Source organism: Lissotriton helveticus, chromosome 12, assembly GCF_964261635.1.
Source record: "Lissotriton helveticus chromosome 12, aLisHel1.1, whole genome shotgun sequence".
NCBI classification, from domain to species: Eukaryota; Metazoa; Chordata; class Amphibia; order Caudata; family Salamandridae; genus Lissotriton; species Lissotriton helveticus.
In genome coordinates, this window is record NC_136073.1 from 24,386,321 (window position 1) to 24,412,297 (window position 25,977).

The 25,977-nt window shown below is 45.5% G+C and overlaps 1 protein-coding gene across 2 annotated transcripts; it reads right to left on the bottom strand.

Annotated features, from left to right (window-relative positions):
• Positions 1–24,496, bottom strand: RFXANK (regulatory factor X associated ankyrin containing protein). 2 transcript variants are annotated; one of them, XM_078669001.1, is made up of 9 exons: positions 24,276–24,496; positions 19,976–20,203; positions 18,768–18,848; positions 18,088–18,153; positions 16,882–16,982; positions 5,027–5,152; positions 3,953–4,019; positions 2,134–2,214; positions 1–979 (listed from the first exon to the last, which is right to left on the bottom strand). In XM_078669001.1, the coding sequence occupies exons 2-9, from the start codon at positions 20,190–20,192 to the stop codon at positions 927–929; spliced, it is 792 nt and encodes a 263-aa protein (XP_078525127.1). In that variant the 5' UTR covers positions 20,193–20,203; positions 24,276–24,496; the 3' UTR covers positions 1–926. The 2 variants fall into 2 exon arrangements, with proteins under 2 accessions (XP_078525127.1, XP_078525126.1); XM_078669000.1 differs by having other exon boundaries at positions 4–979; positions 18,768–18,851; positions 24,276–24,494.
• Between the last annotated feature and the right edge of the window lie 1,481 nt (positions 24,497–25,977).

Sequence of the window (25,977 nt, forward strand, 5' to 3'; positions counted from 1 at the left end):
TCCGATCTCTGGATTAGCGCAATACAGTTCCAGCAAAACAGTCTAGAAATGCTAATGCCCACACCTTGGGATGACCCAGGTGACGTTAAACGAGAGTAAAAATGACTTTACTGAGTCACATATTACTGTCCAGATGCCATACCTGAGCCTTTGTGAATAAAATAAGCCTGTGTGCTACCATGCAAAGGTCACCGCTTGGGACTGCACAACCTACAGCGAAGGCAGGAGCCTGAGCTTGTGGGCGAAGAGAAACCGCGACTGGTGTGCTACGTACTTCCATCAAGTGCTGTAGCAACCTACCCTTCGGACTTATCCACTTACGGCACTGAGCTGGAGGCAGCCTGGAGGAAAAAAAGGAAGTAAAGACATTTCCCAACATTATTGGACATATCACTATCTCGGTCTCAGCGACATCGCCTTATTGGGAAATGCGCCTGTTTCAATTTATGTCACTCTGACACCAGTGGATGCATACTCCTAGTGTGCACAAGATAGGCTCGGAAACCCTAGAATGCAGCGGTGTTGGTAACACACCTCAGAGGTAATACAAAGAGAAGTACTAGTCATTCATACCTTCACCCAGTATTTCGCCTGGGCCGAGCCCACCTCGTGCCAAAGCTTAAAGCCCACGAGAAGCATCTCCGTTGCACGGGTCCCATCCAGAAGCAAGCTGCCCTTCCCATGCTCTCCTCAAGGCCTCGGGTGAAGTTGTGCTTTTTCAAGTCTTGTCAATTCCATCTTGAAATGGAGTATTGAATTCACTTGCGATTCTGTATATAGTTCACTGATCGCTTGTCCCAGACGCATGCCTGTAGTGCGACAATATCTGCGACTCAGGGCTGGCCTTCACTACAGGACAAACGCAGGAACCGTCCCCACCTGGCTTCACAATTCCTCCTCTTCCTGTGAAGCCACCCACCTCGTCTTCACTCCTTGCTCTGAAACAGTCTCAGGATATGGTTTTCGATGACTTGTTGCACTAGAGAAGGAGAAAACAAGAGTGTGCGTGAACCTTGCGGTGTACAACTTACAACAAGGACTATCTAGAAACAGCACAGCTTCGACCAAGCCGCAGCGGATCTTTAGCAAATCATTGCATCGCACAGTTTCATGACCTGTGTGTTCTCTCAGTTCAAAAAACAAGTCTGACAGAAGCACACCGGAGATTCAAATGAGTGTCTGCACGCAACTTTACAGGTTGCGACTAACGCCTTGTGCAAGCTGTTCTGCGAAGTCTCCAAACTACCAAAAGTTAAATGAACTTTGTCAAACTTATAATCAGGCCACTGGTATTATGGGCCTGTTGGGTTTTCTGATAATTTTGGTTTTGCCACACAATCCACCACCTGCTCCATATTTAGCTCAATTAACCACCACAGGGGCAGCCCTACCCACCTAAACCAGGGGCAATCAGTATTTTCTCCAAACAGTGGTTCACAGAATTATCATAGCACAGACATATTTAAATCACAAATACTTAGATCAAACAACCCTAAACACCCAATAGTGAAAATCAAGAAGCTAATAGAAAGTACGGCCCACATACAAAAACGAATTTTTTAAGAAAAACATATAAAAAGTTCTTTATTTAATACAAAAGTAGTATCGTGAGGCTCAGACAAGTAAGCTGGTACATATAACAATTAATAGACATTCAAAACCAGACAAGTGGCAGACGCTGCAATTGAAGACCTTATCTTTCGGTTGCTCAGTGCTCTTTTTAGGTGTTCAAAACGGATACTAAACTGGGTCAGTTCTTTTTTTTTTTTTTTTACATGCTGTGCCACATAATTTTAATTTTATCTCCGCATTGTTTAGTGAACCCTGCTTGGTCCTCTGCTGCCGCATAGTTCCAGTGGACCAACTAAATTTCATTCTGTATCTCTGACCTTTTCAATTGCCTGACCAAGATTGACCGGTCAATAAGGGTAGGCTACATATATGTTATTGGGCGCTTGGTTCCAATACGGAACACAAAGACCTCTATGAGACACCCCTTGCTTTCAGGTTTCCAAGCTTGTTCATTGTTATTCATAATAAAGTGAGGCTGCCTGGGAGTATTATTAGAGCATTCGGCAAACAGCCTGGACATGTAGAGTCATCATAGTCCAGAAAGCGTGTGATAATACTTGCCTTTTTTGTGGCCCAGGGCCACAGCCAGGTCCATGGGGGTGTAGCCGGAGTCCGCCTCCATGGTTAGATCCGCCCCGCGGGCTGGAAGAAGAAAGGCAGAAGTCAGGCGGGCTAACAGGTTGAAGAAAATTGTGTGCTTGGATAAGGTACCTGTGGGTCTGGGTCATTGCAATATGAGCATAAAGAGGCCTGTGATTTGCACAATTGTGGCGCTCCGCACAGGGTTGAGCTTGTGCATATAAGGCGCGGTAGTAGGAGTGCTTGTGAGTGGCGGAATGTGGAAATATGGGCTTGTGTGGCAGTGTCTTTTTGCATAAGGGTGTACCACTGTTCGATAGTGTGAACATCTCTAATGTATGCGTGTGTGTGAGCAAAAGCATAGACCTGGGCAGAAGTGAACACTAAGGACATGTGATAGTTTGTGCAACTAAGACTGTGGCAGTACGTATGAGGGTGACCATGAGCACGCATGACAGGGTGTTGGCATATATGTGGGTATGCGTATGGGGGGACACCTGCATCAGTATATGCAGTTAACTGTGAGTGAATATCAGTCTGTAAGAGTGTTTGGTTTTTATGTCATTATGTACAGGCAAGAATGTATGCCGGGCTGTGTGTCCATCAGTGAGTTGTCCTTTGACACACGTGGGTGTCAACTCATGCATCACAGGATATGCATGTTTGAATGCATGCATTTCGATGTGTACAGGTCTGTTGGCTAACTTGGTACAAAAGTGCGTTTGGCAGCATGTGCGCGTATCATTTCCATTACAGTAAGTGCAAGCTTGAACATGAAAGAGTGTGTATGTCTGATGGCGTATTTGGTGCAGGCGTAAGTTTGGAAATACTTAAGTTTGCCTAGAAGCGGACATAAGTTTAAACGTAATGTTGACAGTAGATAGCGATTTTGCACGTCCGCCAGGGTACTAATTTGCATGACTGTGCAGAACGGGGAGCTGCCCTAGCACGATTTATCTTAACTCTGTAAAACACAATACTGGCCACTCAAAAGCAGGAAGTGATGTCTTGTGCAATTAAACCAATCTTACACCCATTGTCAGAGCAGTTACACTGAGGGGTTTGCAAGAGCTGCCCTTGTTCTCTCAACTACTGCACTAACTGATTCACCTCTGCAGATCTGAACCTTCCAAACACACGTTCAAACCCCTCGCGTATGGGCCCCCAGAGGGTAACTGCTCTGAATGATAAAGTGAAGAAATTAATATTTTAGACACTAATACTGCCGACACGTAATCTGAAGTATATGATCTGTTCACTCGTGGTGAATGGCTTTCCCGTGTCCTGGTGGGCACAAACACAGAGCCGAGCCATCCCGTTCACGTGGCAGATGTGGAATGAAGCGCCATTCTAACTCGTCAGAAGTCGCCCAAAATGGTGGCGGTGCTTTAACTAAAAGCAGATCACTGTATGGAGTAAAACCATAAACCCAGGGTAACCCAAATAGATCTTCCCAGCCAGGAGGTCTCTGCGGTTTACGACACAGGGGAGAAATGGAACGCATGGATTTTCCAAAACAGGAGTGTTTATAGAGAGCCTGGTGAGCCCTGAGAGGGTCCCTTGGTGTAACTGACCACCAGCAGATGGTTATTGTTGCCAAACTCAATATTACTCGTTTTATCAACCTCAGAAGAATGAAAGGCTGAGTGGGTTCAGATCTGAACCTGTCCCCAACGGGGCAACCACAGACGCCTGCAGTGGGTGCATTAAGAGCCACCACAACAGATCCTTTCAACTAGTTCCAAGCAACGAATCCAGCGCATAGCAGGCTATTTTTATAAACAAAGTGGTTTATCCTTACCTAACAAGGCTTCAACGCACTTGACGTGATTCCCTCTCACGGCGTACAGCAGTGGCGTACCCCCATTCTGTCAAGAGAAATAAATGTACATCTAGGTTAACACAACAACATTGCATTTGTTTAAAATAATTGTTTTGTGCCCAGCTCCATTGCTTTTGGTGTACTCATAGCCTTTTTTGGTTTATCTATTCCAGTATAACAGAGATTTCTACTGGTGCACAATTGTAATTTTTTTTTTTTTTACAAAATACGTACAACCCGCCCATTTTCTGCAACAGCATCAATCAGCACAACCTTGGATTTCTGAAGCAGAATAACACTTCTTGTACAAGAAAATCAAAACGTTGGTGAAACCTCATTATGTAAACCTCTTGATTTCATCTATCCCTCAAGAATTCTTAAAAGTGGTAAAAAAAAACCTAACATCTGGTCACTTTTTTTCTGAAGAGTCAGACTTCTTACCCCTTCCACCTACGAATAAACTACAAATTTCATGTCCTAATTTTACCCTGAGCAATGACTCGTGGACCTAGGAACATTTCCCAACACTTGCGCCTTCTTTTGGAAGGATAAACCTGCCAGACAAGTCAGCACTGAGCACATCTGGTCTGCTTGAAGTACATCTTATGCAAAAACAACAATTGATGGACAGAATGCAGAACAATGTCATACATTCACCCCAGTACAGAGATCTGGGCCTAAATCCATCGTTTTTTTGCACTCCACAGCACCCCAGTTCAGACATGGCCATATGCAAATCAGCCTTGACCCTGTGCCTCATGGGAACAGTACAGCCTGAACTGCCAATCCATGTCTTTCCTGGACCGGAATCAAGCATCCTAGGACCGGTTTCTGGCTATCAGCCGTCTTCAGCCAGGATACTGTTGGTTTTGCATTTGAAGTACATCTTAAGCATTTATCCTGCAGAGACGAGTGGAGTCTTGTTTTCAGCTCTGCTGCTTTCAATGTGTACATGGAAGCTCCGTTTCAGAGCTAACAAACAATTCATGAACAACCGTTCGCTCTGATTCGCAGGCAGTGCAGTCAAACGCGTCCTCCAAACCGCTACTTTACCCAGTCGTAGATGTTTATGTCGACTTTCTTGTCCAGCAGCAGAACCACGATATCTGTGAATCCTCCTGAGCTGGCGAGAGACACCGCGCTCTCTCGCTCCATCGCCAGCACGCGGGGGTTGGCGCCCTGCAAAAGAAAAGTAGAATGAGACCCGCACAACGCACACCTCCTGCGCTCCTGGGCAGTCAGCCTGGCCTCAGGAGAGGTTCTTCACAGCTTGCTTGGGGATCCACAGGCCTTCTGCTCAATGTGCTGGAAAGTTAACCCCTTGCATGCTTATGACGAGCCCAGCTCGCCATGAGGCACACTGGAGCTGTGCTCATGACGAGCTGGGCTCGTCATAACGTCCGTGGCACTCCCACGTGCAGCGAATTCCACACCTATGCGGCCGTTCTATGGGAGTGGGCGGAGTCATGATGAGGCAGCATGACGAACTGGACTCGTCATGAGCACCGCAGCACCGCGCACGCCCCCCCCCCCGCACGCGGGGGAATTACCCCAGCGGCAAAGGGGTTAAAGAGTTTTGGGAGTGGAGAGTCTGTGGTTCATGAAGGCCACAGAGGCAGCACCGACCACCACTTGGCGCGTGAAGAGGGCGAGACGATTTGAATAAAATAGAGAGTGGAACCAAAGACAAGTTTGGATGGGATGGTTGGTTGAGGACCAATTTTTAACCTCTGTGTTCAGAGGTTTGAAGTAAACATAAGGGTATTGTAGAGCCAGCTATGAACAGGAATAGGGCCCCGTGACTAGGGGACTATCGAGCAGGTCCACTGGAATTCACCAGTAGTTCTGTTGAAAATTAGTGCGGTTTGGTGAACATTATCTGCGCCATCTTGCTTCTTCCCCTGATGCCACACTTTTGTCGTGCGCACCCGCCATTTTAAGATGCCCTGATCAGAACGAACCCTTTTGCATGCCGCCCTTCGCCCTCACTAAGCCTGCACGCTGACCAACCCCCTGCTTGCACCTGCCTTGAATCATAAACCCCTCTTCGGCGCTGCTCTGCCCCAGGCCCTCATCCTGTTCCCAGCGCGACACCTCCCTTCTTCCCTTTCATGATCCCCGGCCCTTAGATGCAAACCCCCCCTTTTCCCCGTGTGCCCGTTTGTCTTCCCCGTTCCCAGACCGACACCCAGCTCTGCCGATACTATTCCTTGCCCCTCCCCGCACAATAGAAAGCTTCCCCCATCAAAGGATCCCCGGGTTGATCAAAGCCCCCTCCCCATGAGATCCGATCGACCCCCACATTCCACGAATCGGCGGAATATCCAGCTGCGCGATACTCATCACCTGTTGTGACTAGGGTGGGGACTTCAACTGTAAATGTGTGTGGGAACGGGCCCGAAGGGGGGATTCCGGGAATGTCTTTCCGTACATCAAAGCTTTATCATATGTATGTAAACTGTAATAAAAACCACAAACACTGTATATAAGGGGCCAGGCCTCAAAACATAAGTTAGAGCACCTCAGAACGATACCTGCTGTCCGTTTTGCTGTGTTCTCCTCCGGAGAGAATAAAAACCTTGTTTCCTGCTTTCCAGTCTCCAGCGCCTGCCTCTTCATTGATTAAATAACTAGAGGGTCACAGAGGCAATACCGCCGGGCAAATATCGATTGTCCCCGACCCGACAATTTATTTTAACAATTGGCGTCCCAAGCGTGGGGCCCATCAGCGACTCGTGGATCCAGTGGGAGAGGTCCCGACGACAGAGTGAACGACTGCAACGATCGGGAGAGCTCTTGCCCAATAGACCCTCGTCTGGCAGCCGATCATCCGAACTTCACTAGTTCCAAACAGACCTCTCTCGAGTGATCTACGGTCCTGACTGGGGACCATTAGGAGTGCCGTGAGAAAGACGAGAAAAAGAGGACGAACGGGCGCTGGATTCGGAAGACAAGAAACTGTCCACACGGTTCGGGTAAGGTCGTGTAATCACGACAAGCTGCGAAATGATTGCTTGATTGCTTGATTGTTTAAAAAAAAAAAAATATATACTAGTATTACTCTTTTTTTGACCTATTTGGAGATTCACTGTCTGCACACGGAGAAACAGTAGGCTCCTTCTCTTTTGCAAACGGTGAAGGATAGGTAACGTAACCGTCGCGCCTATCTTTCTCCCCCACTGACTCTATTATTTCTTAACGGTTTTTGGGAGACTCCCCTCTCCCTCACTGATTAACTAGGTTCTTTAACCCCGAACTACTGTTCGCAGATTGTCTTCTGGAGATTCTCTGTCTGCAAACCGGAAACAACAGATTCCTCTTTGCGGTTAGTGAAAGGGTAGAGGACGCAGACTTTTGCGCCCTACTTACTCTCCCCATTGTCCTTTCTCTATCTTATTTATTTGATTGTTTGATTGTTCCTCGTTATTGGTTACTCTTTTTTATTTTTGTTCATGAGGTATTCACTGCCTGCAAACAACGAAGAATAGGAATATTCTGTCTAGTCTTTGCACCTAGTGATAAGATAGGCAGTGCTGACTTTTTAGTCCCTCGTTACGAGCCGTCATGTCTGTCTTCTCCCCATTGATTGATAATTGGTTCAGCCCGGACCGTGTATTAGAGGTGGACCATATAGCTCCACTAGAAGGCACCCCTAATAAGGACATGTTCATAAACTATGGATTAGTTACCATAGCCTATAATAAATTGTGGCACAGGTATACCAAAGAAAGTCAAGACAAACAGTGGCCACTGGCAGGATCCTTTGACCTTGATAAAATAGAAACGTTGGAAATAGCCCTTCGCAATAATAAGACAACGCCTATTATGCTCGACAGTCTCGGTATGTGGCGCAGAGAGGCTATGCAACGACAGAGAAAAGACGAGGACAAACCAGGTAGAGAAATATACCGACAGAACAACCCCGGGACACCGCTACCCAAAAGTTATCCCCCGACACTACGCAAAAGACGGCCAGACTTAGGGCCAGACCAATGCGCTTTTTGTAGATATGTCGGACACTGGAAAGCCCAATGCCCGACTCTACTGAGCGTGAGTAAAGGCAAAGGGCCGACAGGAATGACAGGCCAGCAGAATGAGAAAAAGCGCGAGACAAAGAAAAATCTGACTCGCACGGACAGACCAGATAGAACCACCACGTTTGATTATGCTCGATGGCACAGGTTCCGCCAGAACGATTTCAGCGGCATGTTCGAGTTTTCCTAGGTCGGACAATATAAAAACGGGAACCCAGCCTAGTTCTAAGTTAACAGACGGAAAAAGATAATTTTGGCCAAATAATCACTGTTTTATGTTTGTCTTCGGGTCTTGCGTGTCATACTTTTTTACTACCCCCCGTCTGAGTTTGTGTGTACGTAATATATGAATCTGCGTCATCCCCCTGCACGTGCTTCCATGTTACATAAACTATGTTAATAGAAATTTTAGCATGAAACAACCTGGAAAGAAAGAAATGGGAAACGAAATCAGTAAGCCACTGATAAACACGAACTTTTATTTTAACATAAACAGGCAAGGGAAAACACAATAACGCTAGAAAAACAAGAACGGTAAACTGTAGAACATGAAAGTCAATAGAACATTCGCCCCCCCACATTCTGGAACCTTCCAAAATAGGGCAGGGTTACGGCTACGCCCAACCAGCGACAACCCATATAAGGCGGGCCCCGCTGCCAACTCTTGGTCAGGAAATCTTAACATATGGGGAAGCCGGAGGAGAGGCAGGGGCCAGCGGAGTCCAGCCGCAACGGCCCTAGGTAGTTGCCGGTAGTCCCGCCACATGCCTCCTCGGCCCAGCCGCAACGGGCCTGGATAGACTTAAGTAGTCCCGCCACATGTCCAGAGAAGAACGAGGCACCTCTTTCTTTTCCCTTCCGTAACAGCCGCAGCAGCTCTGGGCGGCGGGATGCCCTGTCCATACCTCTGCAGGAATGCGTCCAGGTCGGGCTGGGAGGGAGAGGCGACGCGGACGAGCCTCTCCCACCTCCACCGATAGGAGGTCTCCCAGCCCCCGGCCCAACGCCGAACACCCCCAGTCAGGCGATGGTGCCCCAATACTTGCGCAGCACCGAACGTGCAATGGTGCCCATATTTTCGGAGCACCGAATATGCAATGACTGCACCGATACTTGCGCAGCACCGAGTGTGCGCCACAGATGGCCATACTCCCACAGCACTGAGCACGAGACTTGGGGAGCACCGGATGGGGAGAGACCTTCGTGCGAGCCGATGAAAAAGAGCAGCATGGGGTGCACCGGAAGAAGGAGACGGCGCAAACGAGTCTCCCTCGCCCCCCCCCCAGGTGGGGGCATCACAGCTGCACCCCAGCCGAACGTCCTGCTTTCACAAAACAGAGCCCTCTTCCTTTCACTCCGAAGGATCTCTTCCACTCTTGCAAACTCGACGAGAGTGGCCCCTGTAGGGCCTCAAAATGGCGTCTGGGTCCGCTGGAAGGCGGGCCCCGGCCGCTAGAGTAACTTTGACCAGCAATATGACTCGGACACTTGCCCACTGAGGCACGAGCCCCCATCTCCGACAGCATCTCCGCAGCCTTGAAGATTGTACAAAGGTCCCCGGCGGAGCCTTCGGCCCCTGCAGGCTTCCGGTAAGGGGCGACTGCCTTGATCACTAACGAAACAAGCATGACATTGCCACTCCTTCTGTTAGCATGAATTCTAGAACTGCCGAAAAGGACTCTGGTCCAACTGCCGGTTGTAGGAAACATTTTTCCCTGATGCTACTTCCGGACTGAGCCGGCCCCGCCCAAAATGGCGCTGGTATCAATAGGAACTTACGAACACCTCGTGGTGTTCCTTCGCACTAATACAAACTTGATGTTCTGAGACTTATATGATCCTTCGTACACTTGGCTAGAAAAGACAAGGAGAGTTCACTCGACGAACATTGTGAAAGGGTCCCGTTAAAAATGTTGATTACAAATGTGCGGTGTATTATATTTTCGTTGCTGATGTATAACCCCATTTATGACGCACACATACGGTATGCATATAGGAAATCTGATTGCAACTATTATGATTATGCTTCTAAATTATGAAATAAATGCCCCCGAACCCTCAGCCAATTAATAGACGTTTTAGTTTCTTACAAATGAATGAATAAAACTTTCCAATGTATTTATTGTTGCAAGACGACACCCCCACTGTACGCACTTTAGCCATTGCCACGTCCGGCCAAATACGACCGCACCCTCATAATCCACGTACTGAAATGATTTTGTAAAATAAAGGTTTTCGAAACTATGGACGGGTATTGCATGCTTTATTTTAAAAATGTGGGATCGGTGGGAAAGTTCTTTTCTGTGCACCCTACTCTGCTCTCTCTTTAAGGTTGAAAGAAGATGGTTGCCCAGCCCTGGAGGTCGGATCGGATCGACAACACGACACTCTGCCTTCAAAGTACGCGACTGAGTCATGAACTCTCGCATGGAGGAAGACCTCGACTTCCAAGGATGGGTAAAACGAACGGTGTAAATGAGGGAATGTAAAAGAAGGGTGAAATGAAATGATGTAAATATTATGAAGTACAACGCTCGAAGGTACTAGGGAACAGAGTTGACCAAAGAACTAATGAACCGCAGAATGTCACAGCGTTGAAGGAGATTTAAGGACCCCGATAGCTAGACGCACCTACCAACTGGATACCTCACACTAGGTATCTTTGGTTTTCTTCTTAACGTTTTCCTACACCCGACCTATAAGGGCACACTGCCCCTCTCCCCTCCCGACCCCAGAAACCATACCCCCGGGACTCTGCCCCGAGGAGGAAAGACGAGTAAGAGGTAAGTAAAGGACTTATGAATCCATGTATTTGAATATGCGCGAATGCTGTCTCCCCCCACCCCTTTTTCCTCCCTCTGCAGGTTACATCAGAGATTACAGCCGAGGTGTGGCGAAGACCTGAAGCCTCGCCGTGTCTAATATACGAAGCAGACTAGCGCTGCAAGGTGGTGCCTAAGCACGCCTACTAACTACTCACGTATCGAGCAAACCCGTAAAATTAGTATGACCTGATAAAAAGTGATCATCCTTAAACCAGACCACACGAATGAACCCATGTCACGTATGATGCGAAACTATGAGAGAATGTGTGTGTGTGACTGAGGCGTTGACCCAACTGGTCGAAGGACCGAGAATGCGAGAAAATGCGACAAAATGGTACCTCCTTTCTTCTTTCCTTTTTCTCAAGGCACGTCCCCTCTACCCTGTCTAATGCTCAAACTACATGATTACAAGATTCTAACGCCGACCCGTGAATGTCCTTTACTGTGTAATGCACTAAATAGCCTTTCTTGAATACACTGCCACCCTCTCTGTTGCACGTGTACTATTTAGCCTGCCGTTGCACTCTCTCTCTCTCTCTCTCTCTCTCTCTCTCTCTCTCTCTCTCTCTCTCTCTCCCTCTCCCTCTCCCTCTCCCTCTCCCTCTCTCTCTCTCTCTCTCTCTCTCTCTCTCCCTCTATTTTTCGCACTCCCACTCTTCCGAGCGATTAGCCCCGAAATTGGCAGACTGCCACCCCTAGCACACCACCTAATTGGCTTCAAATACCGTCAGTATTTGCACAAAAACTTGTCTTTAATACAATCACCCTGAGATCGTGTCATTACTTCTCCTTTTCCGCTAGAAGTCAATGAACCGAGGTTGGGCCGTAAGGGAAAGGACAGGTAAGACGACAGAGGTTCCCTAATCTGGCCCGTAATAAGGGAACTACATGTCAACGGCTCCTATGGTATAAAAAAAGGACCTCAGAATACGCGACCCTCCCCACCCCGAATTGTCGCAATACCCAAACAGGAAAAATGATCACCCCTGTTACATCCCCTGTATCAGCCGCTCCAAACTGGAGTTATGAAACTACCCCTCATTCCCGGTTGTGAGAGATGGGTCGATTTACGCCCTTACCATAAGTTTTCTATGTCCCTAGTTGTTTCCCATAAAACCCCTGTCTTTTCTGATTTAGTAATCAGGCCGTAGGAAGCTACGTAGGAACCAGAATGATGTTTTACAAGGTTAAAAGACTAGGCCAAAGTGAAGAAATCGTTGAAATGAACCCTGCCGAAAGTGAAAAATGTTTAGTTGAAAAACAGGACGCATTGATAAAAAGAAATGTTTAGCCTATGTTCGTCCCTCAGCAAAATACCTGTTTAGTACCATGTCGATAGCACACAGTACCCTTGGTAAATATAAAACCCTAGAGAACGGCATATCTTTGTCAAGCTCGTCTTACGAAGGTGGGTCTCCATCAGATAAACTGTCGAAACTGTAATAAATAATTATGAAGGAAAGTCATAGTACATCCAACAGGCCCGTCATCGGTCATTTACATGTTAGTTGTGAACCCTAAAATAACGGACGTTTTCATTTCTGTCTGAAGCTGGGAGAGAAATAGACTTTTGTGATTACCTTCCTCTGCAAATTCTCTAAAGACTGTCTTTTCAAACTCGTTTAAGGGTACGGCTGTCAGGAGAGAGAAGGACCGGATGTGGGAGCACGAGGCCTGACTGCAGACTATGGAACACCTGCGACATGGGCCAAGGCGAGACCGCGACAGAACAGAGCTACAGGACGAGGCACTACCTCCAGCAAAGTGAGAAGAAAGGGCTAACCTGATGCCCCCGCTCTATGTTCGAATGTGTGCCAAAAGGTCCCCGCTCTCTAGACTCGGTCATGAGCCCGCCCATCTGAAGTCTCTCGTTCCCCTAGTTTGTTCCTAATTTGGCCTCGCTCCATCCCCCTTTTTCTCCGACCTACCCTATGGACTGTTTTGTACGCTCTTCTTTCATCTGAACTTTCTGACAATCACCTCAAAGGACACAGGGCGAAAAGGACCTTTCCGACCAGGAATACGAGGGAAAGGTCGTGCCCTGCAACGCGAGACCTAGAATAGAGCTGGACCCGTAGCTCCATCGCCGGTGCTCCACAGCGCCAACGAAAGACAACAAAGAATACTGAGAACTCGTTAACTACGAACATTTTGACGTCCTCAATCACCGTTTCTGCTGCGCCTCATTTCTCTCCCAGCCGCCATTGTATTGATCATGCTCCAATCCGAATCTGATATATGTAATAACCTACCAGTCCACGTTATGAAATATACTTGCTGCTCTCGCTACAGAATCGTTTTTGTATTGCATTTCTATGACTTTCCTGCTGAACAAGTTTATCAAAGTTTATCAAATAGGTCCACCTCCTAAAAAAAAAAAAACTAGAAATCTCAAAATGTATTGTTTACAACTCTTTCATCTAGGGTTCCTACCGTTTTCTTTCTCATGCCTACCACCATAGAACTGAGTAGAAAATGAACCAGCAAGATGTCTTGAATATGTTAAAGGGAGGACTGTTGAAAATTAGTGCGGTTTGGTGAACATTATCTGCGCCATCTTGCTTCTTCCCCTGATGCCACACTTTTGTCGTGCGCACCCGCCATTTTAAGATGCCCTGATCAGAACGAACCCTTTTGCATGCCGCCCTTCGCCCTCACTAAGCCTGCACGCTGACCAACCCCCTGCTTGCACCTGCCTTGAATCATAAACCCCTCTTCGGCGCTGCTCTGCCCCAGGCCCTCATCCTGTTCCCAGCGCGACACCTCCCTTCTTCCCTTTCATGATCCCCGGCCCTTAGATGCAAACCCCCCCTTTTCCCCGTGTGCCCGTTTGTCTTCCCCGTTCCCAGACCGACACCCAGCTCTGCCGATACTATTCCTTGCCCCTCCCCGCACAATAGAAAGCTTCCCCCATCAAAGGATCCCCGGGTTGATCAAAGCCCCCTCCCCATGAGATCCGATCGACCCCCACATTCCACGAATCGGCGGAATATCCAGCTGCGCGATACTCATCACCTGTTGTGACTAGGGTGGGGACTTCAACTGTAAATGTGTGTGGGAACGGGCCCGAAGGGGGGATTCCGGGAATGTCTTTCCGTACATCAAAGCTTTATCATATGTATGTAAACTGTAATAAAAACCACAAACACTGTATATAAGGGGCCAGGCCTCAAAACATAAGTTAGAGCACCTCAGAACGATACCTGCTGTCCGTTTTGCTGTGTTCTCCTCCGGAGAGAATAAAAACCTTGTTTCCGGCTTTCCAGTCTCCAGCGCCTGCCTCTTCATTGATTAAATAACTAGAGGGTCACAGAGGCAATACCGCCGGGCAAATATCGATTGTCCCCGACCCGACAATTTATTTTAACAGTTCTTTTCAATAAAGCAGCTTTGCAGGACAGGGAGGTACATTTACCATCTGGATCTCACCAGGAGGTACTTTAGGAGTCAAGACATAGGACCTTAAAAAGAGATGCAACATATTTGTTATTCTTATAAATTCGACTGCCACGTTAAACTAACTGTAGTTTTCAATGTGTCGTGTTTTTAATTTCTGCCATAGAAAAAAAACTTCCACGTGTACTTGAAACGGACAGGGGGTGTTTACAGCATCCTAACCACGTGGTCACTTATGTAAATAGGTATTTTACAGCAAAAAGGCGATATGATAACTCTTGTAACATTTCTGGCTGGCACTGCACACATTGTGCAGAAACTTTTAGTAACTGTTGATCTATTTGAGCTGGTTAGAATCTGAATATTATGCAGAAGATGAGGGATTATGTCACAAGTATGGCATGTTTATACTGAAACGTTGTTGCCACAATAAAGGCTTTTCAGTGGCCACAATTATAAGGTTTTACCCGATGCCCTCATGCCACAAGCAACAATGACCGGTCTTGGGTGTGAAATAAAATAAAATAAAAATGTTGTTTTAAAAATCGAGAGTCGGCTCTGGTGCCAGAACCTGGGAAATAAATAGAGACGTTGGATAGTTTGAAATATTTACCGTGTGAACCATTGGCTAGGCATGTGTATTTACCATGTAATCCATTGCCTAGGCATGTGAATTTACCATGTAATCCATTGGCTAGGCATGTGTATTTACCATGTAATGCATTGGCTAGGCATGTGTATTTACCATGTAATGCATTGGCTAGCCATGTGTATTTACCATGTAATCCATTGCCTAGGCATGTGAATTTACCATGTAATCCATTGGCTAGGCATGTGTATTTACCATGTAATGCATTGGCTAGGCATGTGTATTTACCATGTAATGCATTGGCTAGGCATGTGTATTTACCATGTAATGTATTGGCTAGGCATGTGTATTTACCATGTAATGTATTGGCTAGGCATGTGTATTTACCATGTAATGCATTGGCTAGGCATGTGTATTTACCATGTAATGCATTGGCTAGGCATGTGTATTTACCATGTACTGTATTGGCTAGGCATGTGTATTTACCATGTAATGTATTGGCTAGGCATGTGTATTTACCATGTAATCCATTGCCTAGGCATGTGAATTTACCATGTAATCCATTGGCTAGGCATGTGTATTTACCATGTAATGCATTGGCTAGGCATGTTTATTTACCATGTAATGTATTGGCTAGGCATGTGTATTTACCATGTAATGCATTGGCTAGGCATGTGTATTTACCATGTAATGCATTGGCTAGGCATGTGTATTTACCATGTAATGTATTGGCTAGGCATGTGTATTTACCATGTAATGTATTGGCTAGGCATGTGTATTTACCATGTAATGCATTGACTAGGCATGTGTATTTACCATGTAATTCACTGGCTAGGTATGTGTATTTACTATGTAATGCATTGACTAGGCATGTGTATTTACCATGTAATGCACATGTGTATTTACCATGTAATGCATTGACTAGGCATGTGTATTTACCATTTAATGCACATGTGTATTTACCATGTAATGCATTGCCTAGGCATGTGAATTTACCATGTAATCCATTGGCTAGGCATGTGTATTTACCATGTAATGCATTGGCTAGGCATGTGTATTTACCATGTAATGCATTGGCTAGGCATGTGTATTTACCATGTAATGTATTGGCTAGGCATGTGTATTTACCATGTAATGTATTGGCTAGGCATGTGTATTTACCATGTAATGCATTGGCTAGGCATGTGCATTTACCATGTAATGCATTGGCTAGGCATGTGTATTTACCATGTAATGTATTGGCTAGGCATGTGTATTTACCATGTAATGTATTGGCTAGGCATGTGTATTTACCATGTAATTCACTGGCTAGGTATGTGTATTTACTATGTAATGCATTGACTAGGCATGTGTATTTACCATGTAATGCACATGTGTATTTACCATGTAATGCATTGACTAGGCATGTGTATTTACCATGTAATGCACATGTGTATTTACCATGTAATGCATTGACTAGGCATGTGTATTTACCATGTAATGCGCATGTGTATTTACCATGTAATGCATTGACTAGGCATGTGTATTTACCATGTAATTCACTGGCTAGGCATGTGTATTTACTATGTAATGCATTGACTAGGCATGTGTATTTACCATGTAATGCACATGTGTATTTACCATGTAATGCATTGGCTAGGCATGTGTATTTACCATGTAATTCATTGGCTAGGCATGTTAATTCACCATGTAATCCATTGCATAGGCCTAAACATTCACTTACTTCCAATACTGCTGCTCAATCTCATCGTATGCATTCCAAGTTTCAAATAATGGAACATAGAAGATTTAAGTGACCTGCCAAGGATCACACAATTTTGATAAAGCAAAGAGGAGACAATTACAACTCGGGTCTCCTGGTTCTTCAATAAAGAATGTGCCACCAAACGATTTAGTAGTGAAAAAAAAAGTTACAAAAGCAAGAATTGTGGCTAAGGTTCAGTTTTGTGCTACCCAGCTCACAACAAATCACCTTAGTTCTAAAATAATAAAAGATTTATCAAATATATATATATATATATATTTTTAAAACAAAGTGTTCGTTTTTTAACGTGGGTTCCTCACCAGTTCTATCAGGTACCGGACTGTTTCAATCTCTCCAAAGGCAGAGGCCCACATCAAAGGCGTGAAGCCTCGCTCATCAGGCCGGTCCAGAAGCCCTCCGTCTGATATAAAGAAAATTAAAAAAACAGAAGTAAAAAAATACAATGTAGTCTCATTACAAGGAGACCCATCCCAGCCCAAAATGTACACCGGTCAGGGTTCCAAATGGCATATTCACGTGGGAATATTTTTCTCAATAATTTTGAAAATTCAAGTAAAAACTTTCTCTTATTGATTAAAAGAATAACTCCTGTTCGTGCTTTAGTATTAAAAGTGCAAAAATATAATTGGTCGAAAACAACACTGTTTTGTGAAATTCATAGTTTCATTGTAGCCAGTATACCAATAATCGGAAAGATTTTTTTTGTGGCTTACACAGACTGACCACATTCTCAAATAAAAACAGGAAGTAGGCCTTCAGGAAGTGTGTAACGAAGAAACACTCACAGATGAGAAAGAAAGACTAATGCCAGATCTCAGAGACATTATTATGGACATTTAACAGATATTAGACATGCATTTTTGTGGTTATCGCCAATGGAAAAGGAAATGCACATTTTGCCAGCTAATAAGTGAGGACAGATGTGCACATGGGCTCTGGGGCAATTTTCTGAGCCAGTAATCGTGAACCTAAACTGCTCAGCTGGAACTACTCACTATATCAGGACGCCTGGCTGCTGTGGCTCAAACACCTTCTTCAGAAAAAGAACAAACTATAATAGAATGCCTTCTTGTGGTACCAGCTGCGACTGCATCATTCTTTTTATTATCAAGGAGCTGCAGTAATGGACGCGGGCGGACTCCTGCATAATCGTTACACCCTAAAAAAAATTGTTTTTGTGGAGTGACTTACCTATAAGGGATGAAAAACAGGCTGCCAGACACACGATTAAGGAGCCATGTTTTTATGGGTGAGCAAGTTCAAGGGGGTGGAGGGTGCAGTTTAAATGGTACACACTATACAACGACTGAAAGACGCGACATGCGAGTATTGCCAGGAGCCATATCAGAATATTACTTGGATAAACCCTTGATTTAAGGAGTGTACTTTTAGTGTGCGTCGAACCACAAATTATTAAAGAAACTGTAGGACAGGGGACACCCAGCTACTCGAAAGGCGCCCCAGACAGAAATGACAAAGACAGAAAAGGCTTAAAGGTAACACACCTTTGTTCAGGTATTCCTTCAACTGGCCGAGCTCGCCTTGCGCTGCCAGCTGGTGGACGGAGAGGGCTGTTAATGGAAAAATTGAAAAATTAAAAACACAACATGTCAGGAACAAAGGAGGGGGGTGTCCACAAGGAAAAGTAGATTCACTGTGGAGAAAAAAGGGGAAAAAATAAATAGTGCAAGCACACATTTTCACTTTACTTATGCATGCAGATTTCCAACTGGAAAATAAGCATGACTAAATGCCAGCAAGTAGGAACGCTTCTGAACTCTACACCGTTCACGAATGACCAGAAGTGCTCCTCCAAGGGTCTGTGAATCCTCATTAGTCAACAGTGCCTTCTACACACAGGAGGAAACGCTGGAGTACATTTACAACCTTTTTTTTAGGCCGGTCTTTGCGAAATGGGTTATTTCTTTTTACCTGGCTTTCCAATACTTTAACACAGACTTTGTGGTCACTTCATAATCAGTTCTAAGAAAGCGCAGAGTGCTATGTTCACAAGCGACTCGAATTAGGAAGGAAAATAAGCAATGCTCTGCAACATGTACTTGTTTCATAGAAGAAATGACTATTCGGTTCCTTGCTGTTCCTGTTAATGCATCTCACACCTCATCCCCTGCTGGTTTTTCTTGCCCCACACATGCAGAAATTAACACTGTGGTCTGATACTCACAGTCGAGAGTAGCGGGCAAGGCAAACATCTCGTTCCCACGCTGTCGGTTGGTCAGAGTAGTTGAATGCTTCAGTGAGCTGCCTGCTGATGGGGAGGAGGGGGAAAAAGCAGCCAGTCAGAAGTATTAGAATCTATCAGTTACCACACTGGTGTAGTTAAAATATCAAAATTATAAATACTAGAACGGAGGCAGTTTTATAATTAGGATTCTCAAATATAGTAGAAGCAACAACTGAATTTTAATCCAAATTGTATTACTTTCTATAATACGAATTATTTCAATATTTCATCCTGAGCTTAATATAACAGAATCAAATATCGGATGCAAATATGGGGTTTCATTTTCATTCTACAAATACAGCTGACAAGTGTTTTGCGGTCCAGTCACTGTATCAAAGCTCTGCGACGTACTACTGTTTCAAATATAGGTCTTAAGAATAACAATGGTTTTCCTGTAGAAATGCAACAGTCCTTTATAATAATAATGGAAGTAATTTATACTTCTTTATAAGTCCCAATAATCCTGGCTGGCAACAATCTCACATCCCATTTCCAGAAACGATGCATGGGTGTGTTGCACTACTTACTGTTTTATCGACTACTGAATTTGTGGAGAAAAGGGAAACACCTTCTTATACTGATATAGAATTTCGGTACATCAAAAGATTATCTAAATGGTAAATTTATCTGAAAGATGAAGTAAAGAAATTAATATTGTAGACACTAATGATGCTTGTGATTTTCACAAGAGGACGTGCAAATGTTTATTTCTGGAGTGAAAATGAAAACCTATATTTGAATCTGATATGATTCTGTGAAATCAAAATGTTATCTAAATAATAAATTGCTCTGAATGATAAAGTGAAGAAATTCATATTTTAGACACTAATAATGCTTGTGATTTTCACCAGATGGCCTACAGGTATGGCAAATTAGTGATCATCATGACATTCTAAAACCTAGAGTAGGCAAGTGAGGGGTAACGCTAGAGCACAGCTTGCAATGGAAAGCAGTGCCGCTCAGGGCCATCGGCGCAGCAATAAACTACAAATAATTTTCAACTAGGCTGGTGCCTCTGAACTCCTAGTGGGGCTGGTGCATAGTCAACCATGAGGTATAAGTGAAAAAGAATTAGAAATGTACGTTTTCATGGGGTTTTTTGTAAACGGTGACTTGGGGCACTTCTGGGACCTTACGCCCCCTCTTACCATTGGGCAGACTCACGCTGGGGTGCACGTCTTCTGCCCCTTGATCGAGAGTGCACGGATACAGGTGAAGGATCATGGTTTCGAGCGCAGAAGACTTGTCGTCGCTTGTGTCGTCACTGGCTGCTTCAAGGCTGCAGTCCTGCAAGGCCGGTGAGCTGGCGATGTGGAGGTCAGCACCCTCTGAATCTGGGGGTTCCTTCGACTCTGCTAACTCCATGAGTCCGGATCCTAACGAAAGAGGAGATTAAAGGCATGGTCACCAAACACCAATTACTCAAGGTCTGCCTTAAAATGTTTCAGGTCAGAGCTTTGAGATGAGATTGTGTGGTTTGGGAGAATACTGCCGAGGGATGCTTGCATTTAAAAAACAAACGACTTTTTAAGCAAATGAAAAAGCTTCCACTAATATCCAAAGTTAAAACAAACATTGGCAAACACAGTTAGTGTCATGTTGTTTGCTTGCCTTTTGGATTTGCCAGTGCTTGTTTTGCCATGGTTTTTGCAAGATGTTGTTTCTCAAAAAGGCCGCCAGGCCCTCAATCGTGAAAATAATGGCGAAAACCAAACATATTTGTAGGTCTTCCAAGCACACTTTGGTTTAGTAGTCCCTTGAACTTCATGGAACTACTTTGTCTGGGGATGTGCTTGTGAAAGGGAAGAATACTGTCACTCACACTGAAGTTAGCCAATGGCTGAAGTGGGCAGACCCACTGCCTCATGTTGTACGTTGTAGTGGGTGAAAGGAACATGTGAATGAAGCAATAATTAACCAATGGACGTACAGAGCTGGCTGAAAGCTCCTATAAGTAACTATGTTAAATATGTAGCTTTAGTACAATTTTTTTTCCATAAAGTGTTGGCTAACGCCAGACCTAAAAATACAGGGAAAGCTTTAATTAAAGAACAGTAGGGAAGGCAGAACCCCTTGTGTATCTCTAGCTGGAAAATCCACAATAGAATCCAGGCACTAATAGAACCAAATAAATAGTGTAGAAGGTGGATTGGTGTCAGAACCCTCATGAGACATCCCTTCTGCTAATGACTCTGGTGACTTACGCCTCTGTAGTTTGTATAGTGCCTATGGCGTAATGGAAAATGGTACCCCCCCCCCCCCCTGCAGAATGTGCTGATAAGCCCCTAAGTCTCCCTGTCACAGATTTCTGATCCTGAGGATGAATGAGGGCCCCCCTTGAAAGGAGAGGGCCTCATTGCACTGCAGGGGGCTGCGTTACGCCCCTGTATAGCGCACAAGCCAGTCGAATGGCTTCTGGGCACTCGTGATCTGTAGAGATGCACGGGTTAATGGCACCCAAAACGTGCTTTACCTCGCATTTATGGGACACTTGACTGCACATTGCCAAGACAGGTCGGGAGGTTTAGAAGTCGGAGTCCAGGGGTTGGGGTGCGTCAGTTAGTATGTTTTTAGAGTAACAGCGATTACATGCTGGTGTACATGTGTATGGAGAGTGGCCTTTAGAAAGGGGGTTCGCACAGAATTGGGCTCTGTGAAAGGTGGGTAACCCTACGATGGCAGGGAATAAAAGTGTGGCTTGGAGAGCAACGAGTTTCCAGTTGGTGGCCTTATGTGTGGTGTGTATGAGCAGAGGGCTGGGGTGATCAGAATCCTTGGATAAACAGAAGAGCGCTTCATGAGCAGTACAGAGTGTTGCACTAACAGCAATCATATTATTTAAGGAGTTGTATATAGCGCAGGCCGGACCCGGGGGTATCTTAGCGATTTACAGAAGTTTTTCGCGAGAGTCATAGAATAGAGCAGTGTTACACATATTGGTTCAGAAGTCCGAGTGTGCTATGCATTATTGAGGTAGTACGGGAGTCCTGAGATAACCTTGATTAGTGAACTTTGTCTTGGGATAATCGTTTAGGAAGGGGGGAGGAACAGGAGGTAGTCAAAGAGCAGGGAGGAGGTAGGTCTTTGTGATACAATGTCAGGGAGCAACGGGGAGTAGGGATTTGCGTTAAGGCGGCGGCTATCCTTTCGGGAGGGAGCGGTCGAGGAAGAGGACTTTTAGGTGTTTTTTTAATTTTGTGAAGGACGAGATAGTTCTGATATCTGCTGGGAATGAGTTCCAGATTTTGGGCGCGTTTACGGCGAAGGACCGTTCAGCGGTTTTTTGTTTGCGTGTTTTCATAGGGATGAGAGGTAGGGTATTGGAGCCCCTGAGGTTTCTTGTCTGACCAGCCCTCTTGAGTTTGGCGGCCAGGTAGTCGGGTTTTCCTGTGTGTAGGGCTTTGTGCGAGAGACAGGCAGTTCTGAAGCTGGCATGCAGTTCGACTGGGAGCCATTTTAGTTCTATGAGTGCTGGTGAAATGTGATCGTATTTCTTAATTCCAGTGACCATTCTGGCTGCTGCGTTGAGTGTTGTTTTGAGGGGAGCTAGGTGGGATTTTGTTGTACCAGTGAGGGTTGCAATATGGTGCCCGTGAGTAGGCCTTTGCCACGTTTGAGGCGAGGAGAAAAAAAACAGTGCATAGAAGAAATGGGGCGCAAGAGTTTTAGTAGCTGCAGGTGGCAATCAACGTAGCATTCACAATTAGCAGATAAGAATGGCACTATGGGCCATATGTATCAAGCTAATTAGCATTCGCAAAGGCCGAAATTCTGCGAATTTCGGCCTTTGCAAATGCTAATTAGATAAATGGTATGTATCAAACATGTTTGATGCAAAATAAGGAATTGCAAAATTTGCTATTCCTTATTTTGCGATTGCACTTAAGGAATTGCAAATTTTGCGATTCCTTAAATGCAATGTATCAAACAAAAAATATGCAAAAAATGCCATTAAGGATTTGCAAATTACCACCAACTTCTAGTTGGTGGTAATTTGCGAATTCTTTTCAAAAAGCATTTTTCCAAAAAACAAAAGGTGCCATATGACGCCCATGCATGCCCTTAGGGCATGTATGTGCGCCATATGCCCCCAAATTTCTTTTTCAGGGGTGCAGCAGGGTGTTCTTGAGACACCCCTGCACCCTTGGAAAAATTCCTAATTTGCGATTAGCTAATTGCTAATCACAAATTGCACCTTCATTCCTATGGGCCTCCTGGCCCATGGAAATGAATGGGTAATTTGCAATTAGCAATTTGCTCATCGCAAATTAGGAATGGTAAAGAATCGCTATTTAATAGCGATTTTGTACATACATACCGTTTTTGCATTTCCTAAATAGCGATTCCTTAAAATTCGCTATTTAGGAAATGCAAAATAGTTTGATGATACATATGGCGGTTAGTGCAAGAGGTTCAGGTGCATCCACGGAAGAAGTCCAGCGATGAGACGCAGATCACACAGAGTGAGGCAAGGGAAGCGATGAGGCAGGATTATAAGTGTTCAGAACTGGGCTCTCTCCAGCAGTCCCTTCGGGTTCTAGCCTCTGGGACTTGGCGAGGCTGCGCCCCTGGGTGACTTTCCGCCGCTCGAGGGTGTTTAGGGAGGTTTTGTGGGGGTGACCAGGCCCTGGGCTGAGGGCCTTCTGACAGGCCAGAGACAGTATGTTTTATGCTCGTGTCTGGGACTGTGGTTTGGGGACTGCAGGCTTTGGTTCAGGTAGACTGTCGAGGCGAGTTAGGGCGATGTTTTGCGTATTTTAATGCGCCTGCAGCCAGTAATGTCTCTAAGAATTATTTCTGGGAGTGGACAACGGCAGATGAAACTGCCCAGGGCTTAAAAGTGCGCCCTGTGACGTCAGAATAAAAGGTTGTGCAAAAAACACACAGTGGTTCTCTGGTGACTGACAGCTGGCCACTTTGCTGGCCCACGAAGGATGCAAGTAAGTGCTGGAGCACTGGCCATATGCGTGTCAGAGGCCCCTCCCCCTAGCGCCAGCACTGCCTCCAGGCGCACTTGTGCACAACTGGATCTGTGCACGGACAGAACACCCTCTCTGCTCAGGTTTTACTACTAAACGTTCACGCTGTGCCCCTGTGTGGTGCATCAACAAAGAGGGAACATAGTTCTAAATTAGGACTGCCTGGAAAATATGGAATTTAGACGACCTAAAGCTCATGATAAACATGCAGAGCTGGGGAGGAGTCAGTCTTATGAGGCTGTGACTGACTCTGCCCCATCCCTTCCAGGTGCCTGGCTGACACTCCCAGAGGCCGGTCCGGATAGGCCAGCCCCCCTCCCACCTCGATCGCTCTGTCCACAGACCCCCAGGGGGACATTTGGTTCTCAGCTGTGCATGCTACAAACTCATAACTGCAGAATAAATAACTTCTTCCGGCTGGATTCCCACAATGCACCTCCTTCCCTGTAGCCATCTAGCGCCCACCTACCCGAGAGAGCCTTCTAGGCGCTGTGCAGCTGGGGTTGCAGCAGCAGTGCCTGCCCTAGGATGCAGGGGCGCACCCACCAAGGGCCCCTGGTCCCATGGGTGCCGCAGGACCCCAACTCTATCCGACCCTCCTGACTTGGGGCAGCCTCCAGCCAATGGCCGCCAGCGGATGCAGCCAATGGGCGCGCGCCTTGTTTAAAGGGACAGGCATCCGTCCACGCAGGTCTGGCTGCTGAAGTTTAAAGGGCAGCCCCCTGCCCTGGCAGCCCGTCTTCTGATTGGCCGCCGCCAGCGGCGATGGGATTGTGACTGCGTCCCGTAGTTGCTATTGGCTGCTCTTATGCCTAATAGAGGGTCACGAGCGCTCTGATTGGCTGCATATAAAAATCAATGTTGTCTGTTTTAGTTACACATTTCTCCTGCTAGTGTTTGAATGGAAGTACTGTAGAGTTTAATAATGTTCATTGAAGCGAACATGACATGTGACAGACATCTGAGAGTGGATAAAGCCATTATTTGTTGTAAAATAGCCATCAATACGTTACAGTATGTGTTTTTTTGTGTGACTGCCATCTATTGTTTTATTTTACTTTTTCTTGCTTCTCCTTTGTATCTGTAATGTGTAAAATTCTCCTCATGTAATGTACTTGGTTCTATTGTGAAGCCCTCTGACACCATTGGTTAAAGTCTGCGCTATATAAAAATGCATTAAATAAATAAACCATATACCTCCAACCTCAATAGGTAGTGGTTAGGTGCCAATGCAAGGCTGATTTTTTTTTTCTGTGCGTCTTTGTACTTTTAGTTCTGAATGGTAGAGGGACAAACATCCATATTACAGAATACAAATCAAAAGAGCGGATTTTGTGAGCTACTCACGTCTGCATACTTAGAGTCTCGCTCATTGAATGTGAGCCTTATTTGTGTCGCAGTCTGGCTCGTGGCCAACGTCAGTTGTGGCCTTTGGAACTTTTAGGAGTCTCGCACATGGGGATTGCCATTTTTTCTGGTGGTACATTAACTTTTTCCACATAAAATGAAATATCAGCACTTCTTTCCCGAAGAACTTACTTCTGAGATCCTGAAAGCTTATAGAAATATCTGTGTGATAACTGTTGTTGGTTCAATTAACATAGTTAGTGAACAGCCCTTGACACGTGCAACACCATTGACTGGACCTGTTTTTCCCGAGTAATGTAGTTTCAGAGGTCCACTTGAAAGCCCCATTGCAGTTGCAAATCTTACAATTTGCTAAATCACAGGATTGCAACTGCTAAATGGCTTTTTAAAATGAACAAAAGTGATTTTATGAGTCAGAGAAGTATTTTTGACTTGTAAAAGGGAGTTTGCAACTCTTTCCAAGTAGGAACTAGATGGGGCATGAAAGAGGCAGCCCCCTTTTTGCAAGTCAGAAAGTATGTATCTACAGTGTGTGATCGCAATTGCAGTGGCAAACCATTACCGGGGACTGACCCACAGCAGGAGGTAACTGATTCACTAAGGGGAGACTGTCCCCATTGGACAGCTCTCCATTTGGGAATCACAGGGGGTAGCCTCAGATGGGTGCTTTCGTACCAAATGGACACATTTTTTTTTATTAAAGCAGGCTGTATCACTTTAATGAACACATCTTGCTTTAAAAACAAAAGTTTCCCATTAAATAATGCACGTACAGGGACATAGGTATGCTGTCCGTGCAGGCC

Bases quoted from the DNA above. Each gene is read 5' to 3' on its own strand.
- RFXANK (XM_078669000.1), bottom strand. From the start codon at position 20,192: ATGGAGTTAGCAGAGTCGAAGGAACCCCCAGATTCAGAGGGTGCTGAC. The intron at 18,852-19,975 runs GTAAGAGGGGGC...CCTCCCCATCAG, and splicing joins CAGCGTGAGTCTGCCCAATG to CAGGCAGCTCACTGAAGCAT. The intron at 5,153-16,881 runs GTGAGGAACCCA...TTTCTTTTGCAG, and splicing joins TCCGGTACCTGATAGAACTG to GGCGCCAACCCCCGCGTGCT.